Source organism: Ambystoma mexicanum, chromosome 3q, assembly GCF_040938575.1.
Source record: "Ambystoma mexicanum isolate Mex_15411 chromosome 3q, UKY_AmexF1_1, whole genome shotgun sequence".
NCBI classification, from domain to species: Eukaryota; Metazoa; Chordata; class Amphibia; order Caudata; family Ambystomatidae; genus Ambystoma; species Ambystoma mexicanum.
In genome coordinates, this window is record NC_090926.1 from 331,643,158 (window position 1) to 331,661,375 (window position 18,218).

The 18,218-nt window shown below is 50.2% G+C and overlaps 1 protein-coding gene across 1 annotated transcript in view; it reads left to right on the top strand.

Moving 5' to 3' along the window:
* The window catches only part of CLINT1 (clathrin interactor 1), a 780,718-nt gene that overhangs the window by 371,341 nt on the left and 391,159 nt on the right, over positions 1 to 18,218 (top strand). Inside the window, exon 8 of the mRNA XM_069653921.1 lies at positions 13,576 to 13,654. Coding sequence (XP_069510022.1) covers positions 13,576 to 13,654 — 79 coding nt within the window. The remainder of the gene's footprint in view (positions 1 to 13,575; positions 13,655 to 18,218) is intronic.

Below are 18,218 nucleotides of genomic sequence, written 5' to 3' on the forward strand. Positions count from 1 at the left end.
ACCACTGAGGAAAACAAACCAATTTTTCGTTTCAGTGGCAGCTGGTAGAGAAGGGGTTCCTGGCTTTAAATCAGCTATCTCAAGGTGGATTGTCAAATGCATCACACTGTTTCTCTCTTGCTAAGAGAGAACTGCCCTTCAAGCCTAGAGCACACTGTAGTCAGGGCACTGGGTCTTCCATATCATTCATTGCAAATCTTCCCCTAGAGTCCATTTGCAAAGCGGCAACCTGGAGTTATGTACACACCTTTACAAAACACTATTGCCTAGACACCTATTCTAGGTCTGATTCTCAGGTGGGACAAGCAGTACTAAGATATCTTTTCTCTACTGTTCCTTCTCACAACCCACCTCCAACTCTGGGTACTGCTGCTAGTCTATGCACAGCATGTGATTCTAAGAAGATTAACAAGCATCAGAAGACATACATTACTCACCGTAATAGCATTTCTGATGATTGCGTCTGCTTAGATTCACATGCGCCCTCCAGACCGCCCCGCTCAGGGTGGAAGGAACATAAACGTCTTACTACTTTCTCTCTTCATGTACTCACTCACCAATAGCCTTGGGCTCCCTCATGGCATGAAAAATACAATCGGAGGGACCTTTGCGCGTGAGGGATTTTGGGTACACTACACGTCACGATAGGGATAGTGTTAGACACGCCTATGCCAACGTTCCCTGTTGGTCCCCGAAAGTCTAGATGCAATACTCTAAGGTTACCACTGGATGTCGGACCATATGCACAGCATGTGAATCTAAGCAGATACCACCATCGGAAATGCTATTACAGTGAGTAATGCATGTCTTTCTGTAACACACCAAGACCGTGGAAGAGGAGGTTTGATAGGAGAGGGACAGAGGCCCAATCCAGAAAGGAAGAGCATGATAAAAGACCCACAAAGGGCACTGGAATATTCGAGTGAGGTCATTTGCGGAGGAGGTGAGCAACCAAGAGATCAGTAGCAAGGGGGGGGGGGGGCATAGCAGCGATGCATGGAAGCGATTTCTGGAGAAAGTGCAGTATTGGCTTAGGAGTGGAAGTGGTACTGCAGTGTGAGAATCTGTGCTGGTATGGTTAGGGGGGTTGAGGATAGGGAGTGCTTGTGAAGTGTATGATACTGAGTGAAAGGAGTGTGAATGAGTAGAAGTTGGGTGGTGGAGGGAGTGGTAGCAAGGAGGAAGTTGGAGCAACATCAAAGGATGGAGGTGAGGCTTAGAAGGAGTGAGCGACATTGGAGGGACAGTAGAGAATAAAAGTGGGTGCAGCTAGAAAGTTGTTAGAGGTATGGAGAGTAGAGCATGGAGAGTGAGAGATTTAAGAGCGAATCTGCCAGGGTGTCTGCAAGGCCCATTCCCTATCCTTGTAGAACACTAACCACTGGGTTGAGTAGGAACAGTCTTAGAAAGTCCCGGAGGCATCTGGCCTTTAGATCCTCCCTTCAAGTAGAAGTTAGAGATTATACTGTATGGGGCTAACAATCACTATCTACTAAACAAGGGCTAGGGACACCCGAGTTGGGGATAAGCTGCATTTGAAGATGAGTGAACCGAACGGCTGTAGGGCTAAGTGAAAACTCCATACAGACCCTTGAACTGAGTGATTCCTGTGCCATCTATGACTTTAGTGAAACTGATTTGATGCTCCTAGCAACCAACATAGTAAACAGTATTGCAGTTAAAATAGATCAACCCTCGGTTCAGGAATATTGACCAATTAAACAAAAATAAGCCCACCTTAAGTACTTTATCACAGCTGTTTGTTGGGCAGCCTCTTACAAATGACCATTTGCAAAATGGTATTCATACCCCATGCCCCTGCATCCAGCCTGGTCATGCAAGCAGTAGTTTAGTATGTTCAGTATGTTCCAAAGGATCCATGCCATCGATAAATCATCAAAATTGCATGATTTAATAAAGGACCTACGAAACATTTTTACGAACGTCCTCCCTACAAGATGGGAATCTGAGAGGGCCTTCAAAATACTGCCCTGGATGAATGCTTCTGCATGATCAGTCCCTCATTCAAAGGCAGGTTGGTGCTGGTTTGTCCTGTCTATCACATCGGGGGAAACACAGATGCAGAACCTGTGTCATAAAGAACCAGCACTCTTACAGTGCCAACACAGCCTGAGATTTAACAGGCCAATCCAGAACATTCTTGCTGCCTTCCAATGGTACCTAGATATGACATGCCGGTGCGTTTGTCTCAATCACTGATCGAGTTTCGAGCTCTGTGGATTGCCACAGAGCCTTTTCCATTGAGTAACAGAGCTCCATATAGCAAGATCCTCGCACCATCTGTCCATAATCTTCGTCCCCTCATTCTGTCCGGACAGGGTCTTCAAGCAATCTTAAGAGTGATAAAGTTGAAATGGGGATTGAGCAGAGCACCACAAAATGGCTGGCACACCATTGAGCTGTCTGACATCTGCAACAGCCTAGGCTGCAGCAAGTCTCTCAATTTTCCACTGCTGATTTACTCTGAGCTCCAATTTTATACTTACACCGATTGTTGTGCTGCATCCCTCACTGCCCTTTAGCACCTGTTATCCAGGGCTCAGGCAATCTGTTGTCTCCACAATGACACAATCCCTGTCTGGTCAGGTTGACAAGCAGTGAGGTAGGGCCCCTACTCTCCCCTGGTCAAGACTGAAATTGATCAGGAAGGACAGAACTCGTCCCAACACCACAAAGAATGTGCCACCCCTGATTAATGTGGTGTCAGGACAGTGCAAGCACTGACAGGGGTTGCACTCCGGCAGTAGCTGGTAATACAGGGCTGGTAAACTATGGCAGATAAAGTTAGGTGAACAATAGGGAACACTGAGGAGCCACATGGTAAAGAGGAGGAAACCAACAGAGAAGCAAAGCAGGAGGCTGTTGCACAAGAGGCAAGGAACATCTGGGCTAGGGGACGGCAAGGCAGGCAGGAAAAGGAAAGGAGTAGGGCAGCACCACCTAAAGGGGTCAGAGTATTGCGACGTGACCGAGCAGCCCGGTGCTTTTCTTTATACCACCCAGCATGAGGCACAGAGGCCCATCGTCACCATGGTCTTTGCCCCAGGCAATGACCCGCGCTGTGCGTACCATCCACTGGTCCCCCTCGCATGTGCAAAGTGCCCAACATGGTGTCCCCCATGACGGCAGTGTGGCGAGGGCCATGGAGTCCTGGGAGCAGTCTCTTCTGCCAAGCTGCCAGCGCGCATTGACCCTTAAGCCACGTTGTTGGATGCTTTTGCAGCAAGTTAATGGGGCGTGCGTGAGCCGCGACACTTAAGGCTTTTGAAGTGCAACATGCATTGGCATTTCCGCACAACACTAAGATGGAGGATGCCTACTCTTATACAGTAATACTTCATGTTCTGCCCCAGACTGTAGAGGCAACCTAAGAGTTCCGGGGCTGGTGGATGAGGGACTGACACCTCTCCGTAGATCACCTTGAAGAGCCTGATTTCTGCATTGATCACCTGACCTGCAATAACCAAGTTCACGTTCCTTGCTTGGATTGTTTCTATGCATCATTCCCCATGTTACCCTGAAAGGTTTCTGGCCAATAGCTTCAAGACCTATCGCCATGATCACAATATTGCTGATGGGTGTAAAAAAACGGCCTTTTCGGAATGCAAATGAGGTCTGCTTTATCCATCAACCAGACAGTTTTTCTCTGTTCTTTCCAACCTAGGACATAGGAAATCTCTGCTCTTCATCCTTTACCATTTGGTCTTCCATCTAGATCTGCCTAGGCAGGAGGCACAACTAATAGGTTCACCTCTCCAAAAATGGCTTCAGTACAACTAAAACCACCCGAATGCTGACTGAGACCTCATTCTCTCCAAAGAACTGCTTTGCTTTCTATAAAATCTGCTCAACCTTGTGCAATCTGTGATAAAAAATTAAAGGAACAATGACCTTGTACTCTCCTTCAGATCGCCCTCACCAGGCATTGCCAAGCATAGGTTAGCATGCTCCTAGATAAATATCCATGCTTTGCCCAAAATTAATAAAATCCTAGAAAAAAGATGTAGTTCATTCTAGAGGATGAACCACTTGCTGCAGAATAGAATGTTAGGAAATGTTCTTTTGCTGCTTTCCTCACATTGAGCTTTATGGGACACCCTTTCTTTTTGCTTTGTTTTGACTGGTGAACTGACTAGAGGTATGTAAAGCCTTAACATTTACGTCAATTGATTTGTGCACATTATGTGAAACTTATCAGTATGTGGAGAAATCGGAGTTAAGGGGGTAAGTTAACATGTGTTCCCCTCTCTCTTCCCCCCAATTCTCCACAGGGTTGCATGGGCGTAAAGTCCTGTTCCCATCTCTTTCCTGACTTAGATCGGTGGTGATCTAGTCAAGGATCCCCTCCTGGACCTACCCTAGTATAGTTGGATTGAGAGAGTTACTTACTTGACCTTTCCTTAACTTTTTGGAACGAGGAGTCCCAACCACTGGCATCGTCCAATCACAAACCTACCTCCAAAGTATATATTTTGGAGCGGATTACTTTAGGGGAGTAGGCTCCAATCGTCTCACGGCTGGATTTACAAAGTATTGGGGAACTATTCTAGAGTTCCTTCTAAGTGTTACTGTTTTTTCTGCACCGGACTACTTACCTGTATTGTGCTGTGTTTGAATAAAATGCTTTTCTATCTAGTCACAAGAGTGATTGTATAGATCTATTTTATAGTAGTTTTGGGATGATACTTACCTAGAGACTTCATTGCTTATTTGTGTTTTAATGGCCTAATAAATCATTGTATATGTGTGTTCTTCTCTGCCTATCTGAAATTATTGGAATGCTCTGTTTGTCTAATTGTAGCCCTAAACCACTCTCACACCCCCCCTGAGTCTAAGACTTGCTGCTCTGCTACCTTCTGTAAATCAAGTCAGAATCAGGAGACAAGCAGCTCCTTGTGTTTTGTACTGAAAGGCTTTTATTTTGGTGCAACACCTTGGTCTAATCCTACCACTCTGGTCCCCATTGTGAAAGAAAGCAGAGAAAAGGGTGCACGGCAGAATGTCTTACAAAAGTAAAGATGTCCTCGGTCTAGAAATCTAACTGGCCTGATCCTAACTCTACCACTGCAAAGTAAGGAGAACTGTAAATGAAAATACTTGAAAGCCTCTTTCCCTATTGGCTGGTATCTGACCAGCACTGTATTGTCCCAGCTTGTCACCAACCAATGTCTTTGGGGCTTCTGCTAGTCTTAAAATTCCAGCACATAGGTTTCCTTAGGGCCTCCTGCCCGTGGCATAAGGGAAACATGAATGTCTCTAGGCCTTCAGGCCTGTTGCTCAGTTCTAAAGTGTCCTTGGATAGAATGGCCTCTTGCCTTGGCTCGGAACCCCTTTGGTTACTACCCATTCTTGCTGTCTCTGGTTTCACACGCCCTAATGGGGAATCCACTTTCTCAGCACTGCTGGTGCTGTTTGCTCTCTTGGGCTCTTCAGGCACTCTGCCCCTCTCGTTCTTTCTAATCTCTCACCTTGGCCTAGGGTTTTCAGATTCTCACTCTGTCTCAGGAAGCCTGTTGCCTCCTTGTCTCTTCGCCTTCTCAACCTGGCGTAGGGTGCAAGAATTCTCACTGCCTCTTTTGGGCCTGTCACTTTCTCACCCCATCTTGATGTATGTCTGGATCGATCTACCCTCCTCCAGAATCCTTGAACTTGCCACATACCAGGCTCATTGTGGTGACGTTCCTCTGTGGAGGTGGCAGCGCGGTTCCGACTTCTCTGGTCTTTGGTGTCGGTCTGCAGATCTGTGTTTCCTGCCTTTTCCTGGCAGGATTTCAGCGTTGGATCCACTGGGTGGTAGTCAACCAAGTTTCAGGTGGTCACATCTTTTCTTAGTGCGGCTGACTGAGCTACTCCAGATCTCGGCCTCGTTGTAGGGAGCAGCTCACTGGGGGTTTCCTCGCTCCTCTGCATTCCACCCAGTCAGTGTGGGACTGTTTCCTGACTCCACCTCAAATGTGGATGGACCCCTCTGCATCTTGGCTCTGCAGTCTTACATACTGACCTCTAGCTCACTTTCTGGCTCTCCTTCGTGTCGGTTTTACAGTACCTATATATCAGTCTCTGAAAGGCGATGGAATACTCAATTGCTTTTGTGATTGCAACAGTCCAGGCTCAGAAACCAAATCGGGTAAAACATTCCCACAGTGATTTGGCACAACTCCCAAATAACTAATGATGGCGTTGGCTTCCTGAGCCAAGGGGTTCACACACATCTCTGCTAATGGAGTCGGGGGGGGGGGGGTAGGTGGGATCTCCCCCATTGGATTTTTGTTTCCCCTGTTCTGTAGGGGCTGTTAGATATAGCAGGTTCACTTCTTTAGTCCCAAAAGGGGTGGTTCCCTCTTGGAGAGAAGGGACGAATTCCCTAGTTCTCCAGCATGGGGTCTGGCATGGATTCACATGCTCATGAATATTCCCCGTGTGGTTGGGAATTCTCGGTAAAAGAAAAAAGTTTTACTTTGACTTAAACATTGTATTTCTCTTCTAAACCAATCGCTGTCCCCTGGGTCATACTGCCACCATCCAATGACAGTCCTAGGTTTTTTGTGTTTTTGATAGAAAATGTTCTATTTTTGTTTCAAAGAAGCCAGTGTGCTCTTTTCTTCATCTGCCGACAGCGGGGAACCGTTGTTGAAGTTCTGCATCTCTCAAGGGGCGAAGATTCTACAAGGCCTTTGGGCCTACTTCGCGCCCTTCGACCATGACTGAGGAGGAGGGATGGTGCCTCTTCAGGCCCTGCGCCAAATGCGGGCTGCGGAATGTGTTTGTGGAGGTCATGCACCTGCAATGCCTCTACAGCCTCCACCCGGACCACAAGGAGACAGAGTCCAAGATATGCCTTGGTATCTCCAAGAAGACGACAAAGGACAGGCGTAGTAGGCTGGCAGCATGGCTTAACACCAAGGCCTCTGACACGTGCTCCGAGCAGGGTAATGCCTCACCCAGGGCTGGCCGGTCCGCAGAGCGGTCTTCTAAGTCCTTTGAGGGCGCCTCATCCGTGGGGGCCTAAAATAAGGCCAAGAGCTGCAAGTCGAGTCCACCGGGTTCACAGCGGAAGTGAGTCCCAAAGTGGATAGGGCGCGATCAGCATCACCTTCCGCCTCGATTGCCAGCCGACGGTGAAGCTCCTCTTTGAAGAGTAAGTCCTCTACCCCGGCTAAACTAGGTGAGAAATCTGAGAAGCCGTGGACGGGGGAGAAGGCCGAACAGACCAAGCAAGCTAAAGCGGCACAGGCTAAAACCTTACTGGCGACTCTGTCAACGACTGCTACTGCCACGGCAACTAAGGGCGCTGATCCTGCGTCCGTAGCCCCCATGGCTCAGAAGATGTCCCTACCCGCGAGGCGCCACACCGCCGCAGTGACTTTGGCAAAGTCTGCAGGCACGCCAGAAGGGGTGAAACCAGCTCAGGCTTTGGTTCAAGACCCTTAAGGGGGAAAAAGTGGAGGGCTGAAAGAGCCCTCCCAGGTAATCGCCTAGACCATGGAGGTCTCGCCCTGACGATGATCAGGAGTCCTTGCATACGGTCCACGAGAACATTAAAGAGGACGACAGCGATGCATGGCCAAGTTTTCCTGTTCTGCCTTCTCAGCCGGGGGACATTTCCTTGGATATTCTGTTGGCTCAACACACTTGGGTGTCAGGGATCCAGATGAGGATGCCTCTGGCTCTGGTACCTGTGGTCCCTGATCAGCCTCCAGTGAAGAAGAGGAAGCATCATCCGACTGCTGCATTTCACCCTCTGTCACCATGTCGGGTCCATTCTCTCCCAGCATACCCAGGTACGGGGACGGATGCGGACATGACGGATGATGAGGATATCATCGTAGTGGACAGTGAATTGCCACATTTGGATGCTCCACTTAGGGTGTCCCCACCGGATGAGGTGGCATCGTTCCACTCCATGATCTCCAGAGCCTCCGAGCTATTCCAGCTGGTGCCCGAGGAAACCAAGAAGGAGGGCTTCTTGTACCAGAGCTGTGAGGACAAGAGAAAGACTATCATGTCGGTGGCCCTTCTGGACGATGTTTGGGAAGAGGGCCTGGCTGTCATGAAGAACACTTGCACGGCTCCAGCCAAACAGGATAGGTTGGAGAAGAAATCTAGATTGCCGGACTCCACACCCAAGTGCCTGAGGTCGCAGCCATCACTGGATTCGGTAGTATCGGCAGCCATGAGGAAACATTCGCCCAACCCGTCCTAGTCATCTTTGGTCCCTCTGGACAGAGAGGGGAAAAGGATGGACGCCGTGGGAAAGGTGATTTACACTGCAGCGTCCATTATCAAGGCGGCCAACGCACTCGAGATCCTAGCCAGGTACAACATGTAGTTGTGGTATAAACTGGGGCTGATTCTGGAGTTCCTCCCCAACGATAAGATGATTTAGGCAATCACTCTATTCCAGGAAGGGGAAGTGGCATTTGAAGTCGCCGACACAGGGTTCTAGCAAATTGGGAACAGTGTCTTCCTTGGTCGCCAAGGTTGGATGAAAGCCACGAATTTCCATCAGGAGGTCAAAGTGAAGGCGCTGGGCATGCCCTTCGATGGAGAGGATCTGTTTGGGAAGGTCGTCCAGTCGCTCCAGGCCATCAAGACGTATACAGAGATGGCCTGTTCCCTGTGCACTCTCCAGCAGCACTTCTCGTCCTTTCTCTCCTCCAGGGGAAAGTCAAGCAGGTCTTCAAAAGGTTTGTCCACATCGTACCGACAGCCTTCCAGATCCACAACGCAGAAAGCCTGTAGAGGCCATTCAAAGGCCTACAGTAGCAGAGGACAGTGTCGTCCGCAGGGCAGGACGCCGTCGCAAGGCTGAACAGACCAAGACGTTGGGCCCTGACTCGTGCACCCCGGTGGGAGGTGGCTGACTAGGTTCGTCAGCGAGTGGAGAAAGATAATCACTGACAGATGGGTGCTGGATGCTCTTGCTCAAGGACGCACCCTTGAGTTTCAATGCAGGTGTCTGCGGATCCCTGTGGTTACCCGTCGGGAGCAGCACATCCCTCCGGTCCTGGGAGAGGTACGGGCCATGCTGTGAAAAGGGGCGATGGAGCTAGTTCCCCAATAGCTCCGGGGCTCCAGATGTCTATTGCAAATAGGGGGCTGGAGGCCCATCCTAGACCTATGACATCTGAATAAATACCTAAACTCCCAAAAGGTCAGTATGGTCACCTTGCAGCACGTACTTGGCCACCTGGAAAAAGGAGACTTCTTGACGTTGTTGGAACGGGAGGATGCCTTCTTCCATGTCCCACAAGAAACATCAGAAGTTTCTACGTTTCGTGGTGCACGGATAGCACTACCAATTCAAGGCTCTACCTTTCGGCTTGAAGTTTGCCCCCAGAGTGCTCATGAAATGCCTGCAAACAATGGCGGCCAATCTACGTCTACAGGGCATCCTCTTTATCCGTACCTGTACTGGCTGATTCGTGCCCGCTAGCAGGAGCTGGCGGTTGGACACACGGAGGCGACCGTCCGGCTACTGACGGATCTGGGATTCTCTGTCCACTATCCAAAGATCTGCTTAATTCCATCACAGAACGCACTGTTCCTAGGTGCAACACTCAATACGGTGGCTTGCCTGGCTTCGCCCTCTGAGGAGAGGATAGCAGCCATTCAAGGAAAGGTGCAATGGCTGTCGTCGACGAAGACAGCCACAGTGCGGGCCATCAAGTAGTTACTGGGCATGATGTCCTCCGGCATCTACCTAGTCCGGCCTTGCAGTAAATGAGACCCTTATAGGAATTCCTGGACGCCCGCTGGATACAGGTGTCCGGAGGATTCACGGACAAGATCACTCAACGAGTTTCAAAACCCCCCCATACCAGGTGACTTTCACCACGGTTGCCTCCATGGAAGGCTGGGGAGTGCACACCAGAGGCCTGTGGCTGCCGGAGGAGAAGGATCTTCATATCAACATTCTGGAGCTACGGGCAGTATTCTGGGTCCTCAAGTCGTTCCTATGTCTCTGAAAAGCAAGGTGGTGAGGATCTTCACGGACAACAACACCACCATCATGTTTTACATCGGGCAGCAGGGAGGCACTAGATCCCCAAAGCTATCCAAAGCGTAGGACTTGTGGCGCTGGGCCGTCGGACAGGGGGATGTTCCCCGTCCCTCTCCACCTTGTGGGAGTCATGAACACCATTGCAGACTCCCTCAGCAGAGAACTGTGCTCCTGCCACGAGTGGGAGCTTTGCTAGGATCAGCTGGACCGCCTATTCATCAAATGGTGCAGGCCCCCAGATCGATCTGTTTGCGGTGGCGAACTCCAAGTGCCAGACGTTTGACAGCCGATTGGACAACCGAGGAGCCTGGGGGGTGCATCCTGTATGAGTTATCCATTGCCGTCCCTGCTACGAGACGTCAACACACTCAGCATCAGTGCAGGATGATACCCATCGCCCCAGTATGGCAGAGGCAGGCTTGGTACCCGGACCTTCTGAGCCCGTCGGTGTCTCCTCCGGTAAAGTTGCCAGTAGTTCTGGATCTTTTTACCCGAGGAGGTGGTGCAATCCTTCATCACGACCCAGGATCGCTGAACCTGAGGGCTTGGCTCCTGCAGCCCTAGAGTTTGGAGGATATGAGTTGCTTGTGGACTGCAAGGTGGTTCTCGCCAAGGCCGGGCGTCGAAGTGCTACGGTCACAAGTGGAAGCGTTTCGCTATGTGGTGCCGGTCTCAGATTACCCCTCTAAGGGCTACGGCCCCGCAGATCCTTCCATACTTGCTATCCTGGGCTAAGGCCGGACTGGCGCACGCCTCTATCAAGGTACAACTGACAGCTATCTCCCGCTACCCCAGGTCTCCTGGAAGATATTCACTTTGGTCACACAGACTCGTTAAGGAATTTTTCAATCTTTCCCGCCGGTGAAGGCTCCTGTTCCCGCGTAGGAACTCAACGTGGTTCTGATGAGGCTCATGGGGGCCCCTTTCGAACCTATCCATCAGGCCCCTCTCGTTCTTATCATGTAAACCTGCTTTCCTTGTGGCCATCACCTCTACCAGAAGGATAGGTTAGATCCAGGCCCTATCCTGCAAGCATACTGACTTTCCACTAATCGAGTGTGGTGCTGCGTACGCACCCCTCTTTCATGCCGAAGGTTACATCCGAATTCCACCTCAACAAGCCTTTGGTGTTACCTGTTTTCCCAAAACCATAGTCACCAGCCAAGAAGGCTTTGCACTCGTTGGATGTTGCGCGTGCCCTGAAGTTCTACATGACACGCACAAAGAGTTTTTGGAAGACTTCACAAGTGTTGGTGAACTTTGGTCCTGTGAACCGTGGGAAGGCCCAAGTCCAAGTCTTCCATTTCAAGGTGGCACTCCGGCTGCATCATGAACTGTCATCGGTTGGTGAACCGACCGCTACCCGGCTGTCCGAGAGCCCACTCCACCAGAGCGATTGATGCAATGAAGGGATTCCTGTCTGATCTGCAGGGCTGCTAGGTGGAGGTCCACGCACACCTTCACAAAGTTCTGATGCATAGACAGAGATTCCAGGGAGGAGTCCCGAGTCGGCCAAGCATTGCTACGCAACTGGTTTGCTTGCGGTGAGCCTGTTGCAGAGGTAAGTTAATTGCTTCTGTTGAGCCTTGCCACCTCGCGTTGTTGTGTAATGTTGTACTGCTATGTATTTGTTATTCATAAGCATGTGAATCCATGCCATCCCAGACCCCATGCTGGAGAAGGTTTAAGTTACTTACCTGTAACTATGGTTCTCCAGGGTGGTTCTGGCATGGATTCACATGCAAACCCTCCCTCTGGCCCCTCTTCATGGTCATACTGCCACTTTACGTGTTTACCACATATGTAGATGGCCGCCAGAGGAGGGGCTTGGGCAGAGGACTGTCATTGGATGGGGCCAGTATAACCCAGAGGACAGTGATTGGTTTAGAGGAGAAATAGTTTTTAAGTGAAAGTATTTTCTTTTACCAAGGATTCCCAGCCTGACGGGGAATATTCATGAGCATGTGAATCCATGCCAGACTCCTGCTGGAGAACAATTGTTACAGGTAAGTAACTTAAACCATTCGTCACACTTCCCTAATTGGGTTTGGCTAGACTTCAGTGTCTTTCCTGTTCTCCCAAAATCCACCCCCATGCTTAATTTTGGAAATTCATCTTAACGTGTCACATAAGCAGAATATTTCGAGAACCCCAACGAAAAGGTAAACCTCCCCCAGCTTCTCGCATAGATCACTGTGGGAGTGATCTGCTGTACAGTCCAACATCAGATTGAAATCTTGGCCCAAAATCACATTTGGCCAGCCCTGAAACATCAGAAGCCCATTTTCTATAAAAGGTCTTTAAACCCAGGTTAGGGGCTTATCCGCAACATAAGGCCCACACCAATCCAGTCAGCTGAACCAGAACATATCTGCCCTCACTGTCACACACAACCCTCACTGTGCGTCGCAGACCACTCACAAGAAGGATGACGCCCCTAAATCCGAAACAGAAGCACTATAGATTGTCTTTTGAGAACATAACCTTTATTGACCTCAAGTAGATGTTTTCTAAAGCAAAACGGTCTGCCTTGGTCCTATATAAGTATGTCTGCGCTGTCCTCCTTTTAACTGGGTAGTTTAGCGCCTTGGCATTCCAATAGACCACTGATTGAGATCAGTCAGTAGAATTTTTCAATCTCAATCTGTTTTTATCATCATGAACAATACTTAAGATAACTTGAAACAATAATTACATATTCAGAATCTTTAAAATGTCAATATTTAATATGAAAAAAATGAAATGTTCAAATAAAACAAAGCACAACACTGAGAATTCGGTTTAACAAATCGAGGTTTGATTTATTATGACTTGCTGATGTCAGGAACATTAAAAATGTCATGTCTGGAGTCTTTGTATTTATTTTATTTATTTTTATATTTGTTTGCACATGCAGAAAGAAACAGATTATTTCTGCACAATGTAGCCGTTTCAATCATAGAAGAAAATAAAGAATATTGCTAGTTGAAAAGCATCTGTTACTTCCAATCATTCAAAATATTTCTAAACTCCAATAAATGTCTTGAAAGATGCGGATTCATGATTTCTTGTTTTCAATTAACTGAATATTAGGACACAAACTCAGTTGAACGTGAACTGCTGATTGCCTAGCATAGTATAGAAACAGGATCTGGTGAGTTGTTCGGAGATAAACCAAAAATGCTACATGGGTAATTGGCAGTATACCTCGGATCCATGTAATTTGCTGGGTAAGGTGTTCAACGTGTTCAGTCTGTTATTGCCCAAACTGCAAAGTTGAGCAGACAATATTGAATAGTAGAGACTGTGAAGACTGTCATGGTTGCAGGCCCCACATTTTACCTTGAGGCATCTTTGCTGCCTCTTGATTAGTAATTGCCTGCCCGGTTCTAAAACTACAGGTGCTTGTGTCCATATGGGGGATATAGACACGCACTCTCCCAAACATTTGTGCTTAAGCTAAGGCCTGAGCCTGCTCATCTCTGACCGACTGCACCCATTTGTCGAATTCCCACTTTGCTAGCAAAGGTTTTATTGTGGGTTTTTAATGCTGTTTATTGGTTTCTTCTCAGGCCTCTGGAGCACCCAGTAGCAGCAAGGCCGGCAGTGACCTAGTAGATCTCTTGTTTGACAATTCAGGGCATTCGGCAGGTATGTGTGCTCGAAGACCCGATTCTATGTAATTCTGCTATTTTTCAAATGCTTTCCGGCAATATATTTAAAGAGACTGAAATTACTCTGTCAAACTTGGTGGGGTATGAACTATACAAGTGTGCTTGTGTGTATTCTTTATATGTATGTTTCATGGCGCTTCATAGCATTGTAGTAAGCATCAACAATGAATCCATCTATAGGCATTGGAGGATAGCATCGCAATCATGGGCCATGATTGGCAAGTGCAGGGGGTTGAGGGCAATTTGGGCAGTATAGGGCCCGACAAAACACAGCATACAGGTGACACGGAGGGGGGGGGACTGAGGGAGTATATACATGGTGCAGGGAGTCTGAAGCAAGGGGGAGTAGTCACACAAGTGCATGCGACTGAGCCGGAGGCCTGACAAGGAAGTTCGAGGACACCCCACCCAAAGAGCATACACGGAATGTGCAAAGATGAAAACCGAATAGTAGGAGAGCACAGAGGGGGGTCGCTGATGCAGAAGAAAGTGAAGAGTGCAAGCTATGTGCAATCTGACTTCAACTGAGTATCAGTCCAAATTATTGTCCTCCTTGATTGAGGAGTCGCTTCATCGCCAATGTTGTAGCATCACCATAGAAGCAGTACCACCACTCTAAATGTGGGGGCCTGAGAGTTGTCAGGCAGTGGCCCGAAATATTCAATGATACCCAATCTGTGAGGTTCCTAACAATTGAATTGTCTTCAGAAATGTACCACAATGTTTTTAAAGCAAAAACCTATTTTTAACTTTGGGCCTGTCTTTAAAATTGATCCTTATATCTAAATAGTCATTTATATTGTGCCAGCTATCAACCCAGTGGTCTCCCAGTGGTTGGCTTGTTTGGGCTGCTTTTCTTAGGAAATGGCTTTTGTTATGGTCATTTTCGCAGATTCCTCTGGTGAGTGCTGTGATGATTCACAGAAACTCGTCACTTCTCCCGAGGGGGGGGGGGAGCACTTCCCTGTGAGGCTAGGGAGGTGCGGCCGCTTCCCAATATTCGCCCCTAGGGGTAGTGGAAAGCAGAACCTCACTTGGAGAGACTCCCTTTAGGGGGATAAAGACTCCCGTTCCATGAAATAACTACCTAACCCATTTCCCCTTGAGACCAAGTCCTTGTTAACACTACTGTCTATTATGGTAATTTTTCTTCTGCCTTTGATTCACAAATTAATATGGCCGAGACGAAGAAGAGCCAAAGAAACCTGTAGAGTAATAGGTTACCTTACCACAGTACTGAGAAGAGTTGGTCCCAAGGAGGCATAACGATTATCTCAACAACAGTAAGGAAGGACTTTGACTTTCTCCAGCATGGGGTCTGGCATGGATTCACATGCTCATGAATATTCCCCGTCGTCAGGCTGGGAATCCTCGGTAAAGAAAAAATCAGTATCAGTTTCGTTTCTGATCTGTCTTTCTTAGTAGTAACCAATCACTGATCTCTGGGTCATACTGCCCCCAGCCAATGACTGCCCTCTTCCTAAGCCCCGCCTCTGGCAGCCATCCTTAGATTTTTACCGCACGCTCAAGTGTTGGGAGTCCTCGTGCTTTAGCTCTCAAGTTTTTGCTGCGTTTTCGTGCTTTTTCAGATTTTCTCATTTGTTTGGTATAATCGAGCCTCAAGCTCCACCGTTTCTACTTGCGATAACGGGGACCTGTTTCGGAATTCTTCTACGCCCCTCAAGGGTGAAGTTTTTGTCGAGTTTACGCTTCTTGAAGGATTCAGGAAGATCTGCGGCCTACCTCAACGGACGTGGCCCAGGACAAGGGAAGCTCGACGCCCGGATCCAAGCTATTCAGGCACTGCCCTGGATGCGGATTACAAAACGTTTTCAAGGAGGACGAGCATTCGCAATGTCTCTACTGCCTTCATGAGGACAAGACGCACGTGGAGAAGGACTGTGCGTTCTGCAAGAACCTTTCGGAACGGACCAAACAAGATCATTGTTCCCGCCTCGCCGCCTGGCTGGAGACGGGCACAGCAGGTGAGAAGGCGAAGAAAAAGTCTGAGCGGGCTTCTAAGTCCTGTGAGGGCGCCCCAGTGACGGGGGCCCAACAGAAGGCCAAGCACCACGAGACCGGGAGCGCCGAAAGGTCAGGCTCTTCGGCTGCCAGGCAGGGCGCGACGTCCCCGGCACGTTCAACCACGAGCCAGCGCTCTGGTTCGGGGAAGAGGAATTCCAAGAACCCGGGTAAGCTGCTGGAGCGGCCCCGGTCGATCTCGAAGGGGGAGCGAGGCGCTGACCCTCCCCCCAAGGCGAAGGCCCAGGACGCACCTGAGGTGGTGAGGGCTTTGATTCAGCCTGCAAAGGCCTCTATCGAAGTGGTCGCTGCGACCCTGGCGAAGCCAGCTGAGACTACGCCAGTGGAAACGGCCTCTGGGCCCAGAGTATCCCTGCCTCCGCGGAGGGAATCATCTTTCCAGCCCATCGTTAAGACCCCCGTGAAGTCCCCGGCGGAAAAAGAGAGGGGGGGGGCGGTGGCCATTAGAGACTCGGAATCAGCCTCTGAGGAGGAGCTGGTGGAAACCGAGAAGGGCCTCAAGGAGAGGTTCATAGGCCTCAACGAGAGGTTCGATCCCAGGGGCGGTTCCTGCTGACGTGATCGAAGAGGTGAGGACAATGGACATCCTGTCTCCCGCCCCGCGGGCTTCTCCAGCCGACGAAATTGGCTCCTTTCACGCCATGATAACCAGGGCATCCGAGCTCTTCCAGCTCTGCCCTGAAGAACAAAAAAAGGAAGGGTTTCTTTACCAACGACGAGAGGCCAAGAGGAAGATGGCCCTCGCGGTGCCTTTGCTTGACGACGTCTGGGACGAGGGGCTTGCTGTCCTCCAGAACCCTTCCACGACACCTGCCAAGAGGGACAGGTACGAGAAGAAGTACCAAGTCCCCGATGCCGCCCCCTTGTGCCTCAGGGCCCAGCCCACGCCGGACTCTCATCTTGGCAGCGGCTAAGAAGAAAGCAGCGGGTGCAGCGGCCTCAACTTGCACTTCCCCGCTAGACAGCGAGAGCAAGAAGTTGGACTCCATGGGATGACAAGTCATCTCGTTGGCGGCGGCGACGATTAAGGCGGTCAATACCTTAGCGATCGTGGCCCGCTACGACAGGGAGCTCTGGTTCAAGATAGCTCCCCTGCTAGACTTCCTACCTGACGACAAGAGGGCGGAGGCCCTACAAATTCTGCAGGAAGTCGAGGTGGCGTTGGATCACACCATAACGGTGGCAACGGACATTGCCGTTAACAGATTTCGCCAACTGGGCAACAGAGTTTGCCTCCGGCGACGAGGATGGCTCAAGGCGACAGACTTTCGCCAGGACGTCCAGACCAGAGTTTTGGATATGCCGTTCGACGGCAACATCCTCTTTGGTAAGGTGGTGGACGAGTCTCTCCAGGCCATCAAGACCGACTCGGAGACGGCCCGGGCCTTAGGGGTACTTCAACAACGACGGCCCTTTCGGAGCTCCGGAGGCAGACAGGGTGCCTCCAAAGGATCCTGCGGTGGCTCTTCCACATACCGCCAGGCGGCTCGCTCCTCTTCCCAGGAAGCCTACAGAGGTCGCGGCAAGCAAGGGGGGGATCCCGCCGTCATCGCCAAGGAGGCCAAGTCGCAAAGGCCGCCTCCAAGCAAGACTGACCCGGTCGTGTCGTCGGGACCCCACCTAAGCACCCGGTGGGAGGCCGGCTGACGAAGTTCGTCAGCATGTGGGAGTCCATCTCCACCGACTGTTGGGTGCTGGACACCCTGGCCAACGGGCACTCGCTGGAATTCCAAAAGAAGTGCCCTCGCATTCCTCCCGTGGCCAGGAAGGAGAATCACGTCCCTCAACTGCTGTTGGAGGTAAGGGCGATGCTCAAGAAGGGTGCCATCGAGCTCATCCCCAAGAGGCTCCGGGGCTCCGGAGTATACTCAAGATACTTCCTCGTCAGAAAGAAGACAGGCGGTTTGCGCCCCATCCTGGACCTGCGTCGGTTGAACAGGTACATCAAGGCACAGAAATTCAGGATGGTCACCCTCCGGCACGTGCTGGGACAGCTGGAGGAGGGCGACTTCCTGTCGTCGTTGGACTTGGAGGATGCTTACTTCCACATCCCCATTCTAAAAGGGCACAGGAAGTTTCTCAGGTTCGTGGTTCAGGGACGCCAATACCAATTCAGAGCCCTACCCTTCGGATTAAAGTCGGCACCCAGGGTATTCACCAAGTGCCTGGCACCAGTAGCAGCGCGGCTGCGCCTGCAGGGGATCCACGTCTACCCCTACCTGGACGACTGGCTAATCCGGGCAAGGACAAGAGAACTCGCCGTCGAGCACACAGCGAGGACCGTCCGGCTGCTCACGGAACTGGAACTGGGGTTCGCCATCAACTACCCCAAATCCCACCTGGTTCCGTCGCAAGTAGCACGGTTTCTGGGAGCGAAGCTCGATACAGTGGGGCAATTGGCCTCCCCGTCAGAGGAGAGGACGAAGACCATCCTGGGCAAGGTGCGGCGCCTGCTAGCTACGGACGTGGCCGGGGTGAGGTCCATCGAGTTCATCCTC